Below are 25,825 nucleotides of genomic sequence, written 5' to 3' on the forward strand. Positions count from 1 at the left end.
TTCAGCCACATAGTTGTATGGCTGAACTCGCATTGGATTCACATGAAAATAGTGCAGGGACTTTTTTCCCCCCGAACTAGAATCGGATCGCATGGATGTTCTCATCTATGCGATTTGATTCCTGTGCGAGTTCACAGTTCGCACTGCGATCTGTGAACCAATCTGAGGGTGTCATTAAGGGCCGGTTCACACTGCTGCGAATTCTATTGCGAAATTGAGCCGTTACGATCGCTCAAATTCGCAAGTCATTTTAATAACATCGTTTTCCATAAGTGCCGGTCACATCAATGCGTTGCGAATCTAAGCTGCGTAAAAAAAGGGTCCTGTCCGAGTTTGATCTGTGTGTGATGCAAATTCAGCTCCATAGACTGCAAAATTTGCAGTAGAATCGCAAGAACGCATAAAGAATTTGCAATGCAAATTTGCAACGCAATTGGATCAAAATCGCGCTAAATTCGCACTGCAGCAGTGTGAACCAGCCCTAACATTGTATTGACACCCGCAGCGGTTCACAGAGGACAGTGTGAACTGCCTGCGGGAGAAATGCGATGCAGGAAACAGCACTGGAATTGCGCTGGTTCCCGCATTGCACATATGTGAACCTAGGCTGAAACAGAGAACAGGGACTCACTGGAGACGACCACCTGCTGCAAGCAGCATCCGTCGGAGGTATGAACCAGCTAATGGCTGCTTACATTCTGTGTTCCACATACATTCTAGATTCCGCTAACCTCCTGCGTCGTCGGTAACCCCAATACTACTACTACTACTACCCCACCCCATGCCGTCCTCCATTCATCCTGTAGAACTGTCAAAGTGCGTGATATCTGTCGTTCCAGCTCCCACACCCCGCCCACACTCCACACAGCTAATCGGAGCGTAGACGCATGCCTACGACGTCATTTCCGCCCTCCCATGATTCCTTGTCAGCGCTTCGCACGATCTTCTACATTTTCCCGGTGTTCTGTAGCGTAGAACAGCACCCGCTGCTGCGCAGACCGAATGACAGGTGAGCCAATCAGCGGAAATGCCGTGAGACTGTTTACAAGCACGTCACTTCCGTCCTACGTTCAATGCTCGTCTACGGCGGTGATTGATTTCCAGGAGAGTAAGCCGTTGGAAAAGGGCGAGCATAGACGGAGTACATCCTGGCCATTGGAAAGACAAGTGCGAGGGCTGTTATCAGTCAGACGGTGACGGTACTGCGGAAATGGTGGAGCTCTGGCTTTTCTAGGCTGTATTTATGAAGAAGGATCCCCTTCCTTGGTAACACAGCATCACTGAGCTGGATGGATGGGCACCTCACATGGGGGCTCTGCTGTGTAGTCTGTGGGCTTGTGTCATGTGACCGATTGTCCAGGGAATTTCTGTGCTTTCTGGTTCATGTTTGTAATGGACAGGGTCATGTCACTGGAGAGCTTTGCTTAAAGTGGTTGGGGACGTACTAAACTGCATATTGGGATGATTGGATTATTGGCTGCAATACTTCGAACTCTCACTAGATGGTGTAGAAAAATAATGATATGCATAGTATCAGAAATAGGTTAAATATGTTCCTATGTATGTTTAACTGTAATATTCCACCCATAATCCCAATGTAGAAAAATAGTTATATGCATATTATCAGAAATAGGTCAAACATGTTCATTGTTGGGTGTTAACATATTCCTCCCATAATCCCCATGAAAAATAACAATTCAACCCATATTTCCATCAAAAACAGGTCAAATGTAATTTTCAGATTAGTTCTGTATAATTTAGTATGATCCTGTTGTACAGATGCATATATATCAGCAAGTGAACAATCAACCACTTGCCGACCGCTTAACACAGATATACTGCAGCAGAATGGCATGGGCAGGCAGAATCACGTACTTGGTATGTGATTTGCCTCCCCCAGTGCCCGAGGCGGTTGGCATCGTTAGGGGAGCGATCCGTACTGAGGGGGAGGCCATTCATTCGTGGCCACCCCCCCCCCCGTGATCACTCCCAACGAATGACAGTCTTCCTCTGCTGCTGTAATGTAAACAGCGGCAGAGGAAGTGATGTAATCTCTCCTCGTGTCAGTCTTTTCGTTCCGGCGCCGAGAAGACATCCAAGTAAGTCTGCACAACACTACACTAAAACACTCTAGGCAGGCTTTTCACCCCCCCCCTGCACCCCCTGTCACAGTGACACCAACAGCAGTTTTTTTTTTTTTTCTGATTATTGCATTGGTGTCATTTTGTGGCAGTTAGTGTTAGGCCCTTTAGGTCTAGGGTACTCCCTAATAAAGTTTTAACCCCTTGATCACCCCCCGTCGCCAATGATCGTGTTTCTGATCGCTGTATTAGTGTCACAGGTGACGCTGGTTAAGGAGGTAAGTGTTTAGGTTCGCCATCAGCGTTTTATAGCGTCAGGGACCCCCATATACTACCTAGTAAAGGTTTTAACCCCCTGATTGCCCCCTAGTTAACCCTCTCACAGTGATCACCATATAACTGTTATGGGTGCCGCTGGTTAGTTTGTTTTTTATAGTTTCAGGGCACCCGCGGTTTATTACATAATAAAGGTTTAACCCCTTGATCACCCGGCGGTGATATAAGTTAAGTTTTAGGGTCTGCGTCGCCCCAGGCAGCGTCACGTTAGTGCCAGTACCGCTAACACCCACACACGCAGTATCCACCTCCCTTAGTGGTATAGTATCTGAACGGATCAATATCTGATCCAATCAGATCTATACTAGCGTCCCCAGCAGTTTAGGGTTCCCAAAAACCCAGTGTTAGCCGGATCAGCCCAGATACCTGCTAGCACCTGCGTTTAGCCCCTCCGCCCAGTCCACCCAAGTGCAGTATCGATCGATCACTGTCACTTACAAAACACTAAACACACATAACTGCAGCGTTCGCAGAGTCAGGCCTGATCCCCTCGATCGCTAACAGTTTTTTGGTAGTGTTTTGATACGGTTGCTAACAGGAGCTTTTTTTACCTGTGAGTCTCACTAGTGTACCACTAAATTTAGAGCCCAAAATGGCAAATCGAAGGTACACTAGTGAAAAGGCCTACACGTTTCTGAGCATGACAGATAGTGAAGAGGAAGTCACTCATCTGTCAGATTCAGGCTCAGAATACGAACCTGTAGAGGACAGTGGCTCCATGACAGATAGCTCTGACAACGGAGTTGTGGTCCCTGCCAAGATCAGGCGTACCAGACCCCAATCTTCTTCTGTCATTGATGTGCAAGAACGGCAGGTCCCTCGTATGGAGCAGAGCAGTACTAGCGCTGCTATTCCTTCTGGTGAACTGGCAAGCACCAGCGGCCTAGTACACCCTGGTCGTACATCCAGCACTGCAGTAACACTTGGTGACGTGGTGAGTCCCATAAGTGCAGTTCAAGCTGGTGAGGTGGCAAGCACAAGTAGTGTCCCGCTGCCACCAAGAAGACGAACACAGGCCCGTCGTGCCCATAGTGCCCTTCCTGCTGCATTCGCCAATCCTAATTGGGAACCCACCACTTCTGCAGCACCCGTACTTCCCCCATTCACTGGCCAACCCGGCTTTCAGGTGGAAACAGTTGATTTTACGCCACTTGATTTTTTTTTTTTTTTTTGCTGTTTTTCACCGAAGATCTCTATAGATCTATTGTGGACCAAAGCAATTTGTACGCTGGTCAACACATTGCCACTATTCCCCAGGCCTCCCTTGCCAGAGATTGGAGACCAATTATGGTTTCCGAATTTAAGCTCTTTCTGGGCCTTTCCCTCAACATGGGCATAACTAAAAAGAGTGAGTTGCGGTCATATTGGTCCACTGACTCAATTCACCATATGCCCTTGTTCTCTGCCTCCATGACCAGGGCACGATACGAGCAGATCTTGTGTTTCATGCACTTCAATGACAATTTATTCTGTTGTCCTCGTAGAGACCCTGGATACGATCGGCTCTACAAAATTCCCCTCGTAAACCACTTCAACCAACGTTTTGCAGACTTGTTTACTCCCCGTCAAGTTGTCTGTGTTGATGAGTCCCTGATTAAGTTTTCTGGCCGCTTGTCATTCAAACAGTACCTTCCCAGCAAACAGTACCTTCCCAGCACTTCAACCAACGTTTTGCAGACTTGTTTACTCCCCGTCAAGTTGTCTGTGTTGATGAGTCCCTGATTAAGTTTTCTGGCCGCTTGTCATTCAAACAGTACCTTCCCAGCAAAGGTGCCAGATACGGGGTCAAGATGTATAAGCTCTGTGACAGGGCCACAGACTATACATGTAGTTTTATGGTTTACGAGGGAAAAGATAGCCACGTAGAGCTGACAAACTGCTCTGACTACACAGGAAGCGCTGGCAAGATTGTGTGGGACTTGGTGTCACCCTTATTTGGAAAGGGGTACCACTTATATGTGGACAATTATTACACAAGTGTGCCACTTTTTAGTAACTTGTTTGATCATCAGATTGGAGCATGTGGCACCGTGCAACCTAATCGCCGGGGCTTTCCCCAGCGGCTTGTAGATTCCCGTCTTAGGCTGGGGGAGAGAGCCTGCTTCAAGTGTAATAACTTGCTCGCTATGAGGTGGAGGGATAATCAGAATGTTTTCGTTCTTACCTCCCTTTATGCAAACACGACGGTCCAAATTACTACGGCGACTGGTGTTGTGGAGAAACCCCTCTGTGTCCCAAAATATGGGAGGGGTGGACCTCAACGACCAGTTGTTGGCGCTGTACCTAATTGCCCGTAAGGCCAGATGCTGGTACAAGAAAGTGTCTGTTTATTTATTTCAATTGGCTTTGCTGAATGCTCATGTGCTATACAGAGCTTCAGGACAGACTGGATCCTTCCTTAAATTCCAGGAAGAGATCATCAGAGCCCTTCTGTTTCCAGGCGGTGCTCCACCTCACCTTACCCAACCAAATGCAGTAAGCGGGCTGCATGAGAGGCATTTTCTTTGTCCTCCCGGGTACCCCTACCCAACGAGCCCCCCAAAAAAGATGTCGTGTCTGCAGCAAGCGCGGATATAGGCGTGACACACTGCTATTGTCCCTCCTGTCCTGACAATCCTGGTCTTTGCATTGGTGAATGTTTTGAATGCTACCATACACTAGTTGAGTATTAGTGTAGGGTACAGCACTGCACAGACTAGGCACACTTTCACAGGGTCTCCCAAGATGCCATCGCATTTTGAGAGACCCGCACCTGTTACCAGTTAGTTACAAAAAAAAGTGTAAAAAAAAAAAAAAAAAAAAAACACACACAAAAAATTTTTTTCAAAATAGTTGTTGTTTTATTGTTCGCTCTCTATTGTTCTGCTCTTTTTTACTGTATTCTATTCTGCAATGTTTTATTGTTATAATGTTTTATCATGTTTGCTTTTTAGGTATGCAATTTTTTTTATACTTTACTGTTTACTGTGTTTTATTGTTAACCATTTTTTTTGTTTTCAGGTACGCCATTCAGCTGCAGAGCGGATTTATTTATCTTGAGAGCAACAGCGTTTGCTCCCACGATACATAAAGCCGTGACTCCAGCGCTGTCGGATGTGATTTCACCACCACAATTAAAAAAAAAAAAAAAAGAGCATATATGCCGAAGCATGGGGGCAGCAGGGGTGGAGGAGCGATTTGCTCCTACCTTTTGCGGGTGGATGCCCCCATGCTTCGGCATATATATATTTTAGGTACAGGTTGCGTTAAATGTTTTATTTTTTATTATGTTTTTTTTTTTTGTATTTGCTTTGCAGGTATGGTAAGTCTTATGCCCTGTACACTTGATCGGACATTCCGACAAAATCCATGGATTTTTTCCGACGGATGTTGGCTCAAACTTGTCTTGCATACACACGGTCGCACAAAGTTGTCGGAAAATCCGATCGTTCTGAATGCGGTGACGTAAAACACGTACGTCGGAACTGTAAACGGGGCAGTAGCCAATAGCTTTCGTCTCTTAATTTATTCTGAGCATGCGTGGCACTTTGTGCGTCGGAATTGAACTTATCGGATTTTGTTGTCTGAAAAATTTATAGCCTGCTCTCAAACTTCGTGTGTCGGGAATTCTGACGGAAAAAGTACGATGGAGCCCACACACGATCGAAATTTCCGACAACACAATCTGATCGCACTTTTTCCGTTGGAAAATCCGACTGTTTGTACAGGGCAATACTGTTATACTGTAATGTTACTTTGTTTTGTTGTTACCCATCATTTGCTTAGCAGGTACGCCATTCAGTTGCAGCGGGGATTTATTTATCTTGACAGCAACAGCGTTTGCTCCCACGATACATAAAGCCATGACTCCAGCGCTGTAGGAGGTGATTTCACCACCACAGTTAAAAAAAAAAGTGCATATATGCTGAAGCATGGGAGCAGCAGGGGCGGAGGAGCGATTGGCTCCTACCTTTTGGGGCGGATGCCCCCATGCTTCGGCATATTTAAACGGTGAATGTATGCCCATCATTAGAATATAAGGGGTGGATGCCCCCATGCTTCGGCATATTTAAACGGTGCATGTATGCCCATCATTAGAATATATGCCCAACAAGGACCAGCAACGTACTGGTATGTTGCTGGACTTTGAGTGGTTATACCAGAATGATGCCTGCAGGTTTAGGTATCAGCTTGGTATCATTCTTTTCAGCCAGCGGTCAGCTTTCATGTAAAAGCAATCCTAGCGGCTAATTAGCCTCCAGACTGCTTTTACAAGCAGTGGGAGGGAATGCCCCCACCGTCTTCCATGTTTTTCTCTGGCTCTCCTGTCCCAACAGGAAACCTGAGAATGCCAACTGACCATAGAGCTGATCAGAGACCAGAATGGCTCCAAACATCTCTATGGCCTAAGAAACTGGATGCTACGAGCATTTTATGACTTAGATTTCGCCGTATGTAAACAGCGCCATTGGGAAAGCATTTTATCACACCGATCTTGGTGTGGTCAGATGCTTTGATGGTATACACCCCAAGCTATTTGCTGAGAGGCATGTCGAGTCCGTGGAATATTTTATATTGTGACACAAGTTGCGGGAAAAAGACACCTTTTTTTTTTTTTTTTTTGCTCAAACATGCCATGGGAATATGTGAAATTACACCCCAAAATACATTCTGTTGCTTCTCCTGAGTACAGGGATACCACATGTGTGAGACTTTTTGGGAGCCTAGCGGTATACGGGACCCCGAAAACCAAGCACCGCCTTCAGGCTTTCTAAGGGTGTAAATCTTTGATTTAACTCTTCACTGCCTATCACAGTTTCGGAGGCCATGGAATGCCCAGGTGGCACAACCCCCCCCCCCCCAAAAAAAACCCCATTTTGGAAAGTAGACACCCCAAGCTATTTGCTGAGAGGTATAGTGAGTATTTTGCAGACCTCACTTTTTGTCACAAAGTTTTGAAAATTGAAAAAAAAAAAAAAAAACATTTTTCTTTCTGTCTTCATTTTCAAAAAGAAATGAGAGCTGCAGAATACTCACCATGCCTCTCAGCAAATAGCTTGGGGTGTCTACTTTCCAAAATGGGGTCATTTGGGGGGGTTTGTTCTATCCTGGCTTTTTATGGCCTTCGAAACTGTGATAGGTAGTGAGGAGTGAAATCAAAAATTTACACCCTTAGAAATCCTAAAGGCTGTGATTGGATTTCAGGGCCCGTATGCAGCTAGGCTCCCAAAAAGTCCCACACATGTGGTATCCTCATACTCAGGAGAAGCAGCAGAATGTATTTTGGGGTGTAATTCCACATATGCCCATGACATGGTTGAGCAATATATCATTTAGTGACAACTTTGTGCAAAAAAAAAAAAAAAAAAAGTTTGTAATTTTCCAGCAACTTGTGTCAAAGTATAAAATATTCCATGGACTCAACATGCCTCTCAGCAAATAGCTTGGGGTGTCTACTTTCCAAAATGGGGTCATTTGGGGCGGTTGTGTGCCATCTTGGCATTTTATGGCCTTCAAAACTGTGATAGGTAGTGAGGAGTGAAATCAAAAATTTACGCCCTTAGAAATCCTGAAGGTAGTGATTGGTTTTCGGGGCCCCGTACGCGGCTAGGCTCCCAAAAAGTCCCACACGTGGTATCCTCATACTCAGGAGAAGCAGCCAAATGTATTTTGGGGTGCAATTTCACATATACCCATGGCATGTGTGAGCAATATATCATTTAGTGACAACTTTTTGTAATTTTTTTTTTATTTTTATCATTATTCAATCACTTGGGACGAAAAAAATCAATGGGCTCAACATGCCTCTCAGCAATTTCCTTGGGGTGTCTACTTTCCAAAATGGGGTCATTTGGGGGGGGGGGGGTTTGTACTTCCCTGCCATTTTAGCACCTCAAGAAAACTAAAAGCTGTGTAAATTCCAGAAAATGTACCCTAGTTTGTAGACGCTATAACTTTTGCGCAAACCAATAAATATACCCTTATTGACATTTATTTTTAGCAAAGACATGTGGCCGAATACATTTTGGCCTAAATGTTTGACTAAAATTTGAGTTTATTGGATTTTTTTAATAACAAAAAGTAGAAAATATCTTTTTTTTTTTTTTTTTTTAAATTTCTGTCTTTTTCCGTTTATAGCGCAAAACAATAAAAACCGCAGAGGTGATCAAACACCATCAAAAGAAAGCTCTATTTGTGGGAAAAAGACGCAGATTTTGTTTGGGTACAGCATTGCATGACCGCGCAATTAGCAGTTAAAGCGACACAGTGCCAAATTGTAAAAAGTGCTCTGGTCACGAAGGGGTTAAATCCTTCCAGGACTGAAGTGGTTAAACATTAGCAACTGCTTCTTGCAACATTGTATCAAGCACTGCAGGAAAGAATAACATAATTTGAGAAACAAAATCATTACCCATATATGTATAAAGTACACTGACATCTAGTGAGAGTTCTGAGTATTGCAGTCAGTAATCCAATCATCCCATCATCCCAATATGCAGTTTAGTATGTCCCAAGTGGTTGTAAACCCTAACGCCCCTTTCACACTGGTGGAGTATGGAAGCTCAGCAGGGGATCTCTCTCCACTGATCCCCGTGGAGCAGGTGCATGACAGGTCCCTATAATTTCCGCTTATCCAAAGCGCACACGCACCCAGTCTGCTGTTCTCTATAGGTTGGCAGATGGTAACGGGCCACCTGTCTTTTTTTTCTGACTGTCATCCAATCTGATCTGCCAAACAGGGGGATGTTTTTAGTGGCCAGGATCAGATTGGATGTCGGTGGGTGTCAACGAACACATGGCTTTTGATATCTGCCGCTCCATAGAGAGCAATTAATGTTCTGATCGGTTCCGCCTGAAAAACAAACAGGCCAACCCATTGATCTGTCAGTGTGAAAGGGGCTTTACATATACCCAGTAAAGTGACTGGCCTCAGGTGACATTTAGTAATGAAACAAATCCTCCTACATAAGTTGTACCTGTTTATCTGCAGTCTTCTCTACAGCCCTCCAAAGTGCAGAATTTTTAAAGCTTGTCTGAGCTGGCAGAAGACAGGGGTAGTGAGCAAAAGTTACACTTTGCAGAGCTCATAGAGGAGTGCTCTGAGAGCTGATTGGAGGGAAGGGACACGCCCCCCCCCCTTTACACAGAAACGGACCAAACAGTTGGCGATCTTTCCTCTGTCATCTTTTTTCTCTTCGTGTCAGGAAAACTTGTCAGAAGTGACTCATACTGATAGAGGAATGAAGCAACAGACAGAGATGACACTTTGCTTTTAATTGAGACAGGTACACACTATAGAGGGATATGCTTTGTTCATATTTCATGTCTGAGGTTTACAAGCACTTTAAAGTAAAATTACAGCTAAAGCCTAAGGCTACATTTACACTGACGAAGGTTACTGCAGATCACCGCAGGTAGTCACTGGCTGTGCGGTAAGCTGCGAATGGTGAACAGGGCTGATGGCTGCACTTAGCTGCTCCCATCCACAGCTGTAAACAGAAGATTTCTGCTGCTACAGTTTGCATCAGCTTTAATCGCCAGTGTGAATATAGTCTAACTAGTCTTAAAAATGCTCCTAACCAATACTAACTAGACTGTGTAAGAGAGAGATGCATATACTTACCTATTTTCAGCCCACTCTGGTGTGGGGAGAGTGCCAAGGATGGCTGCACCATGGAAGGTGATGTTATTACTCCTGGCTTTACTAGCCGTTGTCGGGCACTTTATCCTCGCCCTGGCAGCCACTGGCTGACACGGGAGATCATGTGACCAGAGTAGACTGAAAAGTGGTAAGTATATACATATTATTTACACAGGTTGGTTAGTATAGGTGTTAAGACAGGGGAGAGGACAGTTTTAAGACAAGTTAGGCTTTAGCTGGAATTCTACTTTAAAACTGAAAGCAAATTTTTATAGTGTTGGATGTTAAAAAAAAAAAAATAAATATCTGAAGTTGTGACTTCTTTTGTACTCTGCCTTCTTTGATTTATTACTGAAATTGTAGTAGAGATGAGCAGCCCTACAATTGTTTCTTGTGGAATGTTTTTAAGCCAATCTGTTTTTTTTGGTGTCCCGACTACGTTTACTTGCAGGCACCATTTGATGTTACTGTCATGGGCTGGGTTAATTTTGTTTTGAAAAGCTAGCTTGCACCAGCAGTAGTAATCAAGTTGAGAACTCCTGACGACCCTTTAGTGGCATTAAATCCCGCTGCATCGAAGGATTGGAGTGGGTGTAGGAAAGATGAAGATTATGCTAAAAAGCACAAGAATCGGGACAAGGGTTACACGACTGTAAGCTGTATCCCTTGTGCCAATTTTTCTGTTTTTGTTTTAGTTAAACTTTGGCTTTGAACAGTTTTTTGAATGCCCTAACGTTTTATACATTTTTGTTTTAGACCATGAAGCGGGTACGCGCAGAGCAGATTCAGTTGGCAGTAACTTGTTATCTCAAACGCCGTCACTACATAGATATAGAAGGATCCTTAAAACAAGGGCTGCGGCTTTGTCAGACTGCAGAGGAGATGGCAGCTAATCTAACTGGTAAGCTGTTCATTTGTTGCAATAGTGCTGGCACCAAAAACTTGATGGGTGTTTTTATTTCTCAAATCATTCTCCAGGACAGTTAACTGAAGATGGCTCTGCCCACCTGCAGGAAACACAAGACTAGAGTTTTTAAAAGGGCTCACTGGAGCCAGCAACCTCAGATGTTGTGTTCCTTATTTACCTTTACACTCAATGTCCTGTTTTTGGTTTATTTCTCCCCCTTACCTTGCTAGGTTAGGTGTACTGTGGCTGAGAGGTGGAGGGGCCCACCCAGGGAAGGGTGTTTGGTTGGGGAAATGAGAACTACACCCTTTTTTTTAACCATTAGTTACCCCTTCTAACTGGGTAGTTTGTTCTCTCTGAGATCTGGTCCCTGATGTGTCCCATGTACCCTCTAGCTGCTTTCCTCACAGTTTTGGGCTTGAGAGTCTTGAGTTTCTCCAGGTAGGGACCAGGTGCAGATTGGAGGTCCTAAGTGCTCTTTGCAGGCCTGAGGTGGGGAAGCCCGGGCTTTGAGGCTTTTTGTGGTAGTGGTGGCTGCAGGTGCAAGTGCTGTTGTTCTTCAGTGCTGAGAACCTCTGTAGCATACACCAGTCATGCAATTCTAGTTCATCAGAGCAGGGTCCGCTTCAGTGAGATGTTAAGAACTGACACAGCAGTACCTTTGACATCAAAAAAAGGTTTGGGTTGTGGATACAGGGGCCATTCTGATCCGATCTGATCTCACAAGCCAGTGAGTGCTTGTGAGAAGAGAGAGCTGGCATTGGTGCAGGAATTCGCAGTGGAGCATTGGGCAGGATCAGGGCCAACTTGTCTACCCAGTCTCAGAGAATAGCACACTGAGGCTTTGGCTACGGTGGACTCAAAACCTGCAGCTTCTGCACATCAGGACAATTGTCTGAGAGCCTGCCTTATATCATGTGTTGTTTTGAGAGAGATAAAGGTTTTTTACAGTCTTTTTTGTCTTTTCCCCTAAAGGCGCCATTCACTGCTCTGAAAACGTGGGCAGAATTGCACTTTTATGCCTGCGTTTTCAGAAGTGTGGCAAAACGCACCACCCTTTCTTAATGGCACCCTAAACTCTATACAATTTGCCATAGGACCCTAAAAGGAGTGTGAGATTCATTGGTGCGTTTTGCTGCACATAGTGCAGCCCACTCAAATAAACCGGCGCAGCATGCAGAAACGCACAAAAATGTGCTCAAGCAAGCGGGAAAGTGCGTTCCCACTACGCAAAGTGTGAATGTGGCCTTAGGCTTCTCCTTATTGTTTTTGGGTGATGGAATCTATCGTGTAGGAGACAGCATGTGAGTGCTCCTGCATAGTTACATAGTAGGCGAGGTTGAAAAAAGATACAAGTCCATCAAGTCCAACCTATGTGTGTGATTATATGTCAGTATTACATTGTATATATCTGTATGCTGTGGTCGTTCAGGTGCTTATCTAATAGTTTCTTGAAACTGTCGATGCTCCTCACTGAGACCACCGCCTGTGGAAGGGAATTCCACATCCTTGCCGCTCTTGCAGTAAAGAACCCTCTACGTAGTTTAAGGTTAAACCTCTTTTCTTCTAATTTTAATGAGTGGCCACGAGTCTTGTTAAACTCCCTTCTGCGAAAAAGTTTTATCCCTATTATGGAGTCACCAGTATGGTATTTGTATATTGAAATCATATCCCCTCTCAAGCGTCTCTTCTCCAGAGAGAATAAGTTCAGTGCTCACAACCTTTCCTCATAACTAATATCTCCAGACCTTTTATTAGCTTTGTTGCCCTTCTTTGTACTCCATTTCCAGTACATCCTTCCTTCCTGAGGACCGGTGCCCAGAACTGGACAGCATACTCTAGGTGCGGCTAGACCAGAGTCTGGTAGAGCGGGAGAATTATAGTTTTATCTCTGGAGTTGATCCCCTTTTTAATGCATGCCAATATTTTGTTTGCTTTGTTAGCAGCAGCTTGGTATTGCATGCCATTGCTGAGCCTATCATCTACTAGGACCACCAGGTCCTTTTCCATCCTAGATTCCCCCAGAGGTCCCCCCCCCCCCCAGTGTATAGATTGCATTCATATTTTTCCAACCCAAATGCATTATTTTACATTTTTCTACATTGAACCTCATTTGCCATGTAGTTGCCCACCCCATTAATTTGTTCAGATCTTTTTGCAAGGTTTCCACATCCTGCGGAGACCTCTCTCTGACCTCTCTCTTCCCAGCCCGAACAGATCTGTGACTCATACTTAGGCCCTAGTGTGACCCAATTCTGACATGTGTCCTGCAGTATTCATTGTTACTTTTTATATCCTATATTGTGCACTTACCAGTCCAGACAAGGAACGCTAACTCTCTCACGAGGAGGAAGGCCACGTCTTGGCCTTAAGTCAGGAGGAACACCTCTGATTGTACTTGGTACAAGTAAGAATCGCTATGGATGCCAGCACCTAAGGATGGGGGGCACATTTAAAAAAAGGGCCTTGCATATTTCAGGAGGACAATGCTAAATCATGCACTGCATCTATGAGAACAGCATAGCTTCATAGTGGAAGAGTCTGGGTGCTTAACTGGCCTGCCTGCAGTCCAGACCAAATGAAACTATAAAATATACGACAAAGAAGACCCAGGACTGTTAAGCCGTTAGAATCCTATATCAGGCAAAAATAGAAAAACATTCCTCTCCCAAAAACTGTTGGCTCCAGGGGAGCCCTTTGAAACTCTTTAGTCTAGTCTTGTGTTTTCTGCAGGTGGGTGAAGCCATTTTCTGTCAATCCTTCAGGATTCCTGGAAAAGGAGGTTGTTGTGTACTTTCCCTTTTGGTGCTGAAATCTTTTTAGAATAGGCCAAATATTTGGGGAAAAATTGTGAAATGTCATAAACTTATCACAGGTAAGGCAATACTTTCAGAAAAGCTAATTTAAAGAGAACCTGTTCTCAAAAATAGAGGATCTTGGGTTATAAAGTGGGGGTGTGTAGAGATGTCAGTGGTAGCCTCTAATACCCTGCTTTTATGGCCTAATTCTGGGCTGTTCTGGCAAGCAAAGTTTCTCAAGTCGTCTTCCAGGACGGCACCCTGAGAGATGACTGGTCCCACCTGACAGGAAACACAATCAAGATAGAGGTTAAAAACCCTGCCCCTCCCTGTGCTCCTCAGTTTTTTTGATTTTGTTTCCCCACAGCGAAACAGTTTTTTTTTTTTTTTTTTTTTTTCTTTTTTTCTCTCTCTTAAGACCTAAGGCCGAGGGCTGGAAAGCCTCTGGGTCTGGTAGGGCTTGCCCTTCCTGGGGTTTTTTCCCTATTTCTCGGGTGGGGGGGGGGGGGGGGCGCGGCGCAGCGACTGCAGGACCCTGGGCACAGTGGAGGCTCCCAGAACTTCAGGGACCATAGTTTCTGCTCCTCTTCCTTACCTGACTGGGAGTCAGTTTGCAGGATGTTGCCGGTTAGAGGTCTCCTCGGTCTCCCTGGTGAGTCCTCCTTCTTTGTCCCTCTGCAGACCAATGGCCTGGGCCCCTTCAGGAGGCGATAGCGCTCTCCTCCACTCTTGGCACGCATCCTCTCTCCAGAGGCTGGTGCTGGCTTGGCTGGTGTTTTCCAGCGCATTCTGCAGAGGATTTCCTCCTCCTGGGTGTCGGAAGTGAGTCACGCCGCTAGAGTGCGGCACTTCCGGTTTCTGGGACTATTAGAAAATGGCGGTGCAGCGTTCAGGACGGCGCTCCAGGGAGATCTCACAATTGGGATCCAGAGGAGACAGCTTAAAGGCTGGGAGCAGGCGTCTACAGCTCTCTCACCAGAGGGGGAAACCCCAACAATGGAACGAGAGGAGGTGGTATTGGCAGCTGTTCAAGAGACCACAGGGGGTGAGTCTACCTGGCTGGCGGGAGTAATGGAGGGGGTGGGTTCCCTAGCCCTTACCCTCGCAGGGGGCCACAGTGAAGGTCATTTTTTGGCTAAATGGGGCTCTTTTTCTTGCAGAAGCTATTGCCCAGGATGTTGCCAGTAGACCTAGATCTAAGATTCCTTCCTGGTCTAAGAGGTGTGATTTATTGCAATGAAAAATTGGCACCAGAACACACCAAGCCGTTTTGCTTCAAGCGTATACACAAATTGTCCGGAAAGGAGATCTCGCAGGTCAGTTTCTCTCAGTACAGACAGAAATGTTGTCTATACTCAAGGCCTTTCAGGCAAGCCTTAATACTAGGCAGGAAGAGTCCACCCTAGTAGAGAGGGTTCATCCTTTCAGGAGAGTGCTTCTACACATAGGGGTGGTAGATATACACGCCCTGAGCCCCAAAAGACCCCGGCCTCTCAGGATTCTGAGAAAGTAGAGGTTGAGGACTCCAGTCGGAGCCTTCCTGAGGAGGGGGGGGGGGTGTAGAAAATAGCTAGGAGGAGGAAGAGGAACACTCCAGCCCAGGCAGGCATATCTTTTCAGCAGATGATATGGAGGGTCTCGTGGGGGCAATATATGCTTTGAAAGAGATTCAGGTGCCCGAGGCACAGATTTCCACCCAGGATAGGATGTATCAAGGTCTGATTAGACCTCATTCCAAAGTCTTGCCTATCCACCAGTCCCTCAAGGATATTTATTCTGAGGGAGTGGAAAGAGCCAGAGAGAAAACTTCTAAAATTTAAAACCTGGAAACGCAGGTGCCCTTTCAAAGAAGAGGAGGAAGAGAAGTTTTTTAAAATACCCAGGCTTGATGCGTCCTTAGCACAGGTGCCCAAGCAATCGGACCTCTCTTTTGAGGACGCAGGTAATATACCCGACCAGATGGACCGCTGGTCTGAGACCCTTTTGCGTAGAGCCTGGGAGGCCAATGCTGTGGCCATGGGTCCAGCACTGGCATTGGCCTTTGTAGCCAGAAATGCGGATGTATGGGTAAATAAGTTAATGGACCATGTAGCGCATACTTCCAAGTCCAAGCAGCTCTTGGATTCCTTGGAAGTGATTGGAAAAGCGGTTGCCTATGTGCCGGATGCGGCAGTTGAAACTGTACGGATGTCCGAAATCAGCAGCCCTGGGATGGGGACCATACATTAAGAACAAGGTTGTGTGGTCTGCCATTTGAAGGGTCCCTTCTACAACCCCTGGCAAAAATTATGGAATCACCCGTCCCTGAGGATGTTCCTTCAGTTGTTTATTGTTGTAGAAAAAAAGCAGATCACAGACATGGCCAAAAACTAAAGGCATTTCAAATGGCAACTTTCTGGCTTTAAGAAACACTAAAAGAAATCAAGAAAAATAATTGTGGTGGCCAGTAAGAGTTAGATTTATAGAACAAGCACAGGGAATAAATTATGGAATCACTCAATTCTGAGGAAAAAATATGGAATCGCCGTGTAAATTTTCATTACAAACACTAACACCTGCATCAGATTAAATCTGCTTGTTAGTATGTAGGTAAAGAGGGTAAATCATCACGCAGTGTTGCACAAGATGTTGGTTGTTCACAGTCGGCTGTGTCTAAAACATGGACCAAATACAAACAACATGGGAAGGTGGTTAAAGGCAAGCATACTGGTAGACCAAGGAAGACATCAAAGCGTCAAGACAGAAAACTTAAAGCAATATGCCTTGAAAACAGAAAATGTACAACAAAACAAATGAGGAACAAATGGGAGGAAACTGGAGTCAACATCTGTGACCGAACTGTAAGAAACCGCCTAAAGGAAATGGGATTTACATACAGAAAAGCTAAAAGAAAGCCATCTCTAACACCTAAACACAAAAAAACAAGGTTACAATGGGCTAAGGAAAGGCAATCGTGGACTGTGAATGATTGGATGAAAGTCATATTCAGTGATGAATCTTGAATCTGCATTGGGCAAGGCGATGAAGCTGGAACTTGTGTTTGGTGCCGTTCCAATGAGATTTATGCAGACGACTGTCTGAAGAAAACATGCAAATTTCCACAGTCAATTATGATATGGGGCTGCATGTCAGGTAAAGGCACTGGGGAGGTGGCTGTCATTAAATCTTCAATAAATACACAGGTTTACATTGAAATTTCCCCCTTCGTCTTGCAGGACAGCCACCATGAGAGATAGTCTCCTCCTCTTCCTCTAGGAAACACTGCGCCAGCCCATAAATTCTTACTTCCCCCTGCCAGACCTCAGTATTAGTGTTTCCTCCGGTGGGGAGACACTGTGCAAGGAACCAGGCCATTCAGTCAGGGTGACTGTGGCTGTTTATATTTTTTGGAGCCTGTAATGGGAGCAGGGGTTTCCTAGGGCATAGGGGGGACTTACCCCTCGTTCTGTTGCCACCACTTCCTAGCCGAGCGCGGCTTCAGGTTGGGGGGACTCCCTATCGAGGCTACAGGGCTGCAGCAGGCAAGCGTTCACCTTCCCTGTATACCATACAGACCGCTCTCTTTTTTTTTTTTTTTTTTTTTCTTTTGGAACTAGGCGGGCCGGACGACGGCGACGTCATTTCCGGCGGAAGGGCGAGTGCTTGCCTTTGACCCGCGACTTCCGGTTCCGGGTTGCGGCGCTGATAGGGAAGCCAGGCACAGGCTGGAGACAAGTCTGGGACGCGCACAGGCAGCGTGGGACTCGGTAGTAGCAACCACCTGCAAGTCATGTCGGAAGCAGATGCTCAGCCAACGGACACTACCTCCAGCCTTCCTAAGGTAAGAGTGCCCTGGGGAAGAGTACTCTTTATCTAGGATTGTCCCTCCATGTATAGTTCCTGTCATGGGGGGGCAGACACCCTGGGTGGTCAGGGGAGGGAGGCTCAGATCCCCACATATTAAGGAGGGTCTAGTGCACTCCCAGGTATGTATCCTTCTTGTTTTTTGGGAAAAAAAAAAAAAAAAGTGACAAAATGTTTGTTTTTTCTTTTCATGTATTTCAGAAAGCTACAGAGAAGTCTAGGTCTGCACATAGCTCTAAGAAGAGGTGTGCCTCTTGTAGGGACACTTTAGGGGAAACATGGACAAAGGTCTTGTGTAGGGAGTGCATAGACTCCCTTGTTAAGGAGAGGGACTCTGAACAGGAGTCAGGACTTGCAGCCTCGGTTAAGGAGCTTTCGTCCACCTTCTCTTCATTTAAAGCCTTATTTGAAAGGTTTCAGCCTCCCTTTAGTCCAGTCCCCCAGGATACAACCTCGCCTCAGGCTCAGGGCTCTGCTCCTGCCCAACCTGCAACTTCAGTTAGGGCAGTGGAAGCTCCAGGGCCCTCCGGAGTGGAACAAAGACAACCAGACAGTTCCTCCTCCGATTCCCAGGATGGTTCAGAGGGAGAGGACCTGGATGGGGAGTCCAGGAAATCCTCCAGATATAAATTATCCCTGGAAGAGGTAGAGGACCTCTTAGGGGCTATTTATACAACCCTCGGTATTCAGGAAGACAGGAAACCCCTGACCCTTCATGACCAAATGTACAAGGGTTTAGGGGAACAAAGGAGAAAAGTTTTTCCAGTACATGAGGTACTGGTTGAAACTATTAAAAAGGAGTGGCAGGATCCAGAAAGGAAACCCTTTTTTTCTAGATCCTTAAAAAGGAGATTTCCATTCTCGGATGATCCTACATCTATCTGGAATAAAAGTCCCAAGTTAGATGCTGCCTTCTCCCAGGTTTCCAGACACACAGACCTGGCTTTTGAGGACATGGGGGCCCTGGTGGATGTCATGGATAAGAGAATAGACTCTCTCCTCAAAAAGACTTGGGATTCAACAATTGGTAATTTAAAACCTGAGTTGGCTGTCACAGTAGTGGCTCGCAATCTGGAGCACTGGCTCTCTAAGATTCAAGAGCATATTGAAGCTGGAACGGCAAAAGAAACCATTCTATCTTCTTTCCCTACGATTCTGCGGGGTATCGCCTACATAGCTGATGCCTCGGCAGAATCAGTCCGTATGTCGGCCAGATCAGCGGCTCTGGCCAATTCGGCCAGGAGAGCCCTCTGGCTAAAAACTTGGCCGGGCGATAGCGCCTCCAAGTTGTGCGGCATACCGTTTACGGGAGACCTTCTCTTCGGCCCAGGGTTAGAGACCGTCTTGGACCGCACAGCAGACAGGAAGAAATCCTTCCCAGTTAAGCGGAAAACCCCTACACAGACAAAGAAGTCCGCAAAAGCGTAAAGAAATTCCAAAGCCGGAAGGGCAAAAGAAATTTTGGGGTCAGAAGGGCAGGGGCAGGGGAGGGGCGATTTTTCGCCCTCCTGAACAGCCCCGTAAAAACCAATGACTCCCCAACCAGGGTGGGGGGAAGACTGGGGGCCTTCCTCCCACAGTGGGAAGCGATATCCCCCAATCGCTTTATCCTAGGGATTATAAGAAGGGGGTACCATATCGAATTCACAAATCCTCCTCCACGGAGATTTCTTGTCACGCACCTACCCAGGTGTACGGCAAAAGCCGAGGCTCTGTTGGAAGCATTAAGAGATCTGGTAGATCAAAATGTGGTTCTCAGAGTTCCAAAGGCCGAGGAGGGTTTCTATTCACACATCTTCGTAGTGAAGAAACCCACAGGGAAATTCAGACTGATTCTGAATTTAAAGCCCCTGAACAGGTCAGTGACGTACAGGAGATTCCGTATGGAAACAATTTTCACAGTCAGAGCCCTGTTGCCCCGTAACTGCTTTATGGTATCTCTGGACCTAAGGGACGCGTATCTACACGTTCCTATTACAGAAGCCTCGCAGAGGTTTCTTCGGCTAGCGGTAAATGTAGGTGGAACAACGGTACATCTACAGTTTCAGGCGCTGCCTTTCGGGCTATCCTCCTTGCCCCGCATTTTCACCAAGGTCTTGGCGGAGGTGATGGCCTTTCTTCGGCTCCAGGGAATATTAGTGATCGCATACCTGGACGGCCTGCTCCTGTTTGCACCGTGTCCACTGCAGTTAGTCAGAGATCTAGAACTAACAAAGAGGGTTCTTACAGGTCTAGGGTGGCTAATGAACTTGGAGAAATCCAGTTTGATTCCCTCTCAGCGCATTATGTACTTGGGCTATCTGTTGGACTCAACGCTACTGAGGGTGTTTCTTCCAGCAGAAAAAGTTCAAAAACTGGACAGGGCAGTGGCGGTTCTTCAGTGCAGCAGTCAGGTCTCCATAAGAGTTTTGATGTCGGCCCTGGGACTATTGACCGCTACCCTCCCAGCAGTGCAATGGGCAGGTCTGCACTTTCGTCCCTTACAGTCCTTTGTCCTAAGGGTGTGGGATCACAGTCAGGAAGATCTGGACACCTTGGTACAGGTTCCACACCAAGTAAAGAGATCCCTCTGGTGGTGGAGGAGGGTCTCAAACTTGTCGCAGGGTCGTCTGTGGTTCATCCCAGTTTCTCAGGTGGTAACCACAGACGCAAGCGGCAAAGGTTGGGGGGCGCATCTGGGTTCCCTTTTAGCACAGGGCACCTGGGAGGGCGACGAACTAAGAAGGTCGTCCAATTGGAAGGAGCTGAGGGCAATCGGGCTAGCACTCAGGTTCTTCAAAGAGGAGCTACAGGGCCACCATGTTCAGGTGCAGTCGGACAACTCGTCCGCTGTGGCCTATATAAACAAACAGGGCGGCACGAAAAGCGGAGTCCTGTTGGCCTTAGCATCAGACATTCTGAACTGGGCCGAGACTCACACTCTCTCACTCTCAGCAGTCTTCCTGAGAGGAGAGAAGAATGTGATAGCAGATTTTCTCAGCCGAACCAAACTGAGAGAGGGCGATTGGATCCTCAACCAGGAGGTTTTCAATCTCATTTCAGAGAAATGGGGTCCTCCAGAAGTAGATCTGTTCGCGTCAAGAAGTAACGCGAAGGCCCCTTGTTTTTTCTCCCTAAACAGAGGGGAGGGAGCGCGAGGGGTCGACGCATTGATCCAGAGCTGGCATTTCAGAATCTGCTATGCCTTCCCGCCCCCAGCGTTATTACCGGCGGTCCTCAGGAAGTTCCAGATGGAAAACACGTCCCTGATTCTAGTAGCACCACATTGGCCAAAGAGGGCTTGGTTCTCAGTACTCAAGCAGCTAGCGGTCGAACCTCCCTTATTCCTGCCACCTCTAGAGGATCTCCTCTCACAGGGCCCAGTCCTCTGTCCACAGGTTCACCATTGGCAGTTAGCGGCCTGGCTACTGAGGAGGGTATGCTAAGAGCTAGGGGGTTTTCTGAGAAATTAATCTCCACCCTCCTCAACAGCAGGAAGAAGGAAACACACCAGATTTATAAAAAAGTCTGGGTACGTTTCAATGAATGGTGTGCAGAAGGCTCCTTTGCGGTACATAGTCCCACAGCTGTGTTGGAATTCCTTCAGTGCGGGGCAGACAGGGGTTTATCCATAAGTACCCTTAAAGGTCAGGTGTCAGCACTCAGTGCTTATTTAGAAAAGCATCTGGCCACCAACCCTTGGGTGGTCAGATTCTTTAAAACTCTTTCTAGACAAAGACCGGTTCAGGGTCCTTCCTTTCCCAAGTGGGACCTATCGTTAGTTTTACAGGGCCTGACGGGAACCCCCTTTGAACCTTTAGAAGAATGTCTACTAAAGGATCTTACGTTAAAAACAGTTTTTTTGGTAGCAGTGACAACTGCCAGGAGAGTCAGTGAGATTGAGGCCTTATCTGTTAGACCTCCTTTTTGCATTATTTTTCCAGATCGGATCATCTTCAAAACTGATCCAGCATTTTTACCTAAGGTGGCTTCGGGTTTCCACAGAAGTCAGGAGGTAGTTCTACCCTTATTTTGTCCCAACCCCTCGGGGGAAAGGGAATTAAAATTTCATTCGTTGGACGTAAGGAGATTTATCCTTCAGTACCTAGAGCTGACCAAGAGGTTTAGAAAGTCAGACTCTTTATTTGTTTTGTTTTCTGGGGCCAGAAAAGGATGCAAAGCGTCTCGACGCACTATTGCCAGATGGCTCAGAGTAGCCATTGGCCAGGCCTATACATTAGCAGGGAAAGAAATCCCAATGGGTATAAGGGCACACTCTACTAGAGCTATGGCAGCTTCTCAGGCAGAGAAGGCTGGAGCGACGCCAGAGCAGATATGCAGGGCTGCAACATGGTCCAGCTATTCCACTTTCGTTAAGCACTACAGAGTGGACCTGGTGTCGGCTAGTGAGCAAGCCTTTGGGCGAAAGGTGTTGCAAGCTGTAGTCCCACCCTAACTGGTAAGTGCTCGTTCATCCTCTCATGGTGGCTGTCCTGAAAGACGAAGGGGGAAAATTAAAGTTACGTACCGGTAACGTCTTTTCCAGTAGTCTTTCAGGACAGCCCTAGTTACCCACCCGAAATTTTGGGGTGTCTTATAAAAGACCAGAACGCAGCATGATAATGATATGGAATAGTATTTTATTAATGTGTTCTTGTGTCTCCCCAGCTGACCGGAGGTAATCTTGGAATATACTGAGGTCTGGCAGGGGGAAGTAAGAATTTATGGGCTGGCGCAGTGTTTCCTAGAGGAAGAGGAGACTATCTCTCATGGTGGCTGTCCTGAAAGACTACTGGAAAAGACGTTACCGGTACGTAACTTTAATTTTTGGACACTTTTCTTATCCCATCTATTGAAAGGATGTTTGGGGATGATGAAATCATTTATCAAGATAATAATGCATCTTGCCATAGAGCAAAAACTGTGAAAAAATTCCTTGAAGAAAGACACATAAGGTCAATGTCATGGCCTGCAAACAGTCCGGATCTCAATCCAATTGAAAATCTGTGGTGGAAGTTAAGGAAAATGGTCCATGACAAGGCTCCAACCTGCAAAGATGATTTGGCAACAGCAGTCAGAGAAGGCTGGAGCCAGATTGATGAAGAGTACTGTTTATCACTCATTAAGTCAATGCCTCAGAGACTGCAAGCAGTTATAAAAGCCAGAGGTGGTGCAACAAAGTACTAGTGATGTCTTGAAGTGTTATTTTGTTTGTTTTTCATGATTCCATAATTTTTTCCTCAGAATTGAGTGATTCCATAATTTATTCCCTGTGCTTGTTCTATAAATCTAACTGTTACTGGCCACCACAATTATTTTTCTTGATTTCTTTTAGTGTTTCTTAAAGCCAGAAAGTTGCCATTTGAAATGCCTTTAGTTTTTGGCCATGCCTGTGATCTGCTTTTTTTCTACAACAATAAACAACTGAGGGAACATCCTCAGGGACTGGTGATTCCATAATTTTTTGCCAGGGGTTGTATTTGGTGCAGGTTTGGAACCAGACCCTTTCCAGGCTCACTGCAGAGGGAAAGAAGTTTCCTGTAAAACCTAAAAAGGATAAAGGAAACATTTTTTTCGAGGCCCATGGGTCAACCACCATTTTGAATATCGTAAAGAAGGCAAAAAATGGTGCTTTGGCATGAGCAAGCAGAAAGGAGGTCTCCTTTTCTCAAGCCCAAAGCCTGCAGACATGGATTCCAAGTGACGCCAGCACCAGGGTAGGGGGGAGGCTCTCTCACTTTGTCACACAGTGGGAACAAGTCTCTCAGAGTCCTCTTATCCCTCAGTGGATAAGAGAGGGCTACAGACTGGAATTTGTTTCCAGACCCCTCCAATCTTTTCTTCTAACCTATCTACCCAGGGACAGACCGAAAGCTTTAGGACTCTTAGAAAGTGTCAGACAGTTGGCAGACAAGGGGGTCATCCTCCCAGTTCCAACAACTCCGTGCGGACAGGGATTTTATTCCCATGTATTCGTGGTTCCAAAACCCTCCGGGAAATACCACTTGATTTATAAATCTAAGAAAGCTAAACTCCTTCCTACAATACAAGAAGTGGCGTATGGAGTCGGTGTACACGGTCAGGAATCATCTGTTGAAGGTTTATGGTCACCATAGACCTAAAGGATTCATATCTGCATGTCCCCATTTTTTCGGAGGATCAGATATTCCTTCGTTTTGCGATACCCACAGATCAGGGTACCCAGCACTGGCAGTTCCGGGCCTTGCCCTTCAGACTGGCAGCCAGCCCGAGAGTCTTTAGAAAGATTCTAGCAGAGGTCATCTCTTACCTGCACCTCCAGGGAATTGCACTGATCCCCTATCTAGATGACCTATTGGTCTACAACCTTTCCAGGGATTCTCTGCTCTTAGATCTAGACAAGGGGATAAGCACCTTGGAATCCCTGGGGTGGTTGTTCAGTCAGGAGAAATCCTCACTAACTCCACCTCAGTCCAAGCTCTACCTAGGCCTTCTGGTAGACTCAGTAGCGCAGAAGCTGGTTCTTCCACAGGAGAAGGTGGAAGCCCTGATTCGCACGGTATCTTCTATCATAGATCGGAGGGAGGCCTCCCGACGGTTGATTATGAGGACTCTGGGACTCAGGATGTTCTGTATTCCTACCATGCCTTGGGCCCAGCTCCACTCCAGATCCCTTCAGAATTTCCTACTCTCTTCATGGGATGGAAAAAAGGGAGTCTTTGGACGTCCGGGTAGGTACAGAAGAAGTCCCTTCTTTGGTGGCTCAACCCTCAGAGGTTGGGGGCGGGTCACCTTTGGACCCAGCTTCAGTCTGTCAGGGTGACAACCGATGCAAGCTCCTGGGGCTGGGGGCCCATTTAGAGGGGCTACAGGCGCAGGATGTATGGGACAGGCTCCAGAGAGTCGCTTCCTCCAATTTCAGGGAGCTCCTAGCAGTCAAAGAGGTTCTAAAAGCGTTCGAGGACAGGATCAGGGGGAGAGAAGTCCAGGTCCTCTCTGACAACTCTAAGACCGTGGCCTTCCTGAATCGTCAGGGAGGTAGCCGGTCGCGCTGTCAAAATAATGAGTTCGACACAGGAAATCTTGGAATGGGCAGAACAGAGAGTGCCCTCTGCGGTACATATAAAGGGGATTTTCAATGTAGAAGCGGATTTCCTCAGTCGGCAGACCGTTCACCAGGGAGAATGGGAGTTAAATCCTGAGGTGTTCTCGCTTGTGTGTCAACAGTTGGGCACCCCAGAGATAAACCTCTTTGTGAGCAGGGCGAACAGGAGGGTCAAAAGTTTCTTCTTCCTGTCCAGAGAGGAGGGGTCCGTGGGGGTGGACGCATTAGCACAAGAGTGGGATTTCAGCCTAGCTTATGCTTTCCCCCTCCTTAGCACTGATCCAAAGAATTATACAGAAACTGAGTTGGTCCAGGGGCAGTCTGATCCTGATCGCTCCCTGGTGGCCCAAGAGGACCTGGTTTCCCACCCTGGGGAACTGGTTGGTGACCTCTCCGCTGCACCTTCCAGAGCGTCAAGATCTTCCATTTCAGGGTCCACTCTGCCACCCGAACCCAGGATTTTTCAAATTGATGGCTTGGCTCTTGAGAGGGAGAGCCTGTGCAGGAAGGGGTGCTCTGAGAAAGTAATAGAGACCCTTTTACTGAGCAGAAAGCCGATTACTAGATGCATTTATGCCAGGGTCTGGGGGGTCTTCTCTCGTTGGTGTGACATGAGGGGGACTTTTCAACAGGGCATTCCTACGATCCTAGACTTCCTACAGGAGGGAGTGGATCGAGGCCTGGCAACCAAGACCCTTAGGGTCCAGGTGGCAGCAATGTCTAGCTTTTTGGACAGAAGACTGGCCCTGGATTCAAAAAAAGATTTTTGACGGCTAGTTGTCCCCGGTTCAAATGAGTAAATTTCCGCTGTGGGACTTATCGCTAGTCTTGGAGGCCCTAACCAGAGCACCTTTTGAGCCGTTGGCTCAGAGTTCAGTTAAATTGCTTTCTTTTAAGACCGCCTTCCTTCTGGCCATCACAATGGCCAGGAGGGTGGGTGATTTACAGGCTCTATCTATGAAGGAGCAGTTTTTTCGTTTGTTAGAGGACAGAGTCATCCTCAGGCAGGATCCCCCTGTAACTTCCTAAAGTGGCCTCACGGTTCCATAGGTCACAGGAAATTATCCTCCCATCCTTCTGTGTCAACCCACAGAACGAGAAGGAAAGAGCCTTTCATTCACTAGATATTGGGAAGTGTCTGCTGCTTTACTTAAAGCGGTTGTATACCCATCAAAT

At 46.6% G+C, this 25,825-nt stretch overlaps 1 protein-coding gene across 3 annotated transcripts in view; it reads left to right on the forward strand.

Moving 5' to 3' along the window:
• Positions 1–884: 884 nt before the first annotated feature.
• TAF5L (TATA-box binding protein associated factor 5 like) overlaps positions 885–25,825 on the forward strand; it is a 66,916-nt gene continuing 41,975 nt past the window's right edge. The window contains exons 1-2 of one of the 3 annotated variants that reach the window (XM_073627539.1): positions 885–1,009; positions 10,795–10,939. In XM_073627539.1, coding sequence (XP_073483640.1) covers positions 10,798–10,939 — 142 coding nt within the window. In that variant the 5' untranslated portion in view covers positions 885–1,009; positions 10,795–10,797. The other 2 variants (XM_073627540.1, XM_073627541.1) reach the window with 2 other exon arrangements.

This window comes from Aquarana catesbeiana, linkage group LG04 (assembly GCF_042186555.1).
Source record: "Aquarana catesbeiana isolate 2022-GZ linkage group LG04, ASM4218655v1, whole genome shotgun sequence".
NCBI lineage: Eukaryota > Metazoa > Chordata > Amphibia > Anura > Ranidae > Aquarana > Aquarana catesbeiana.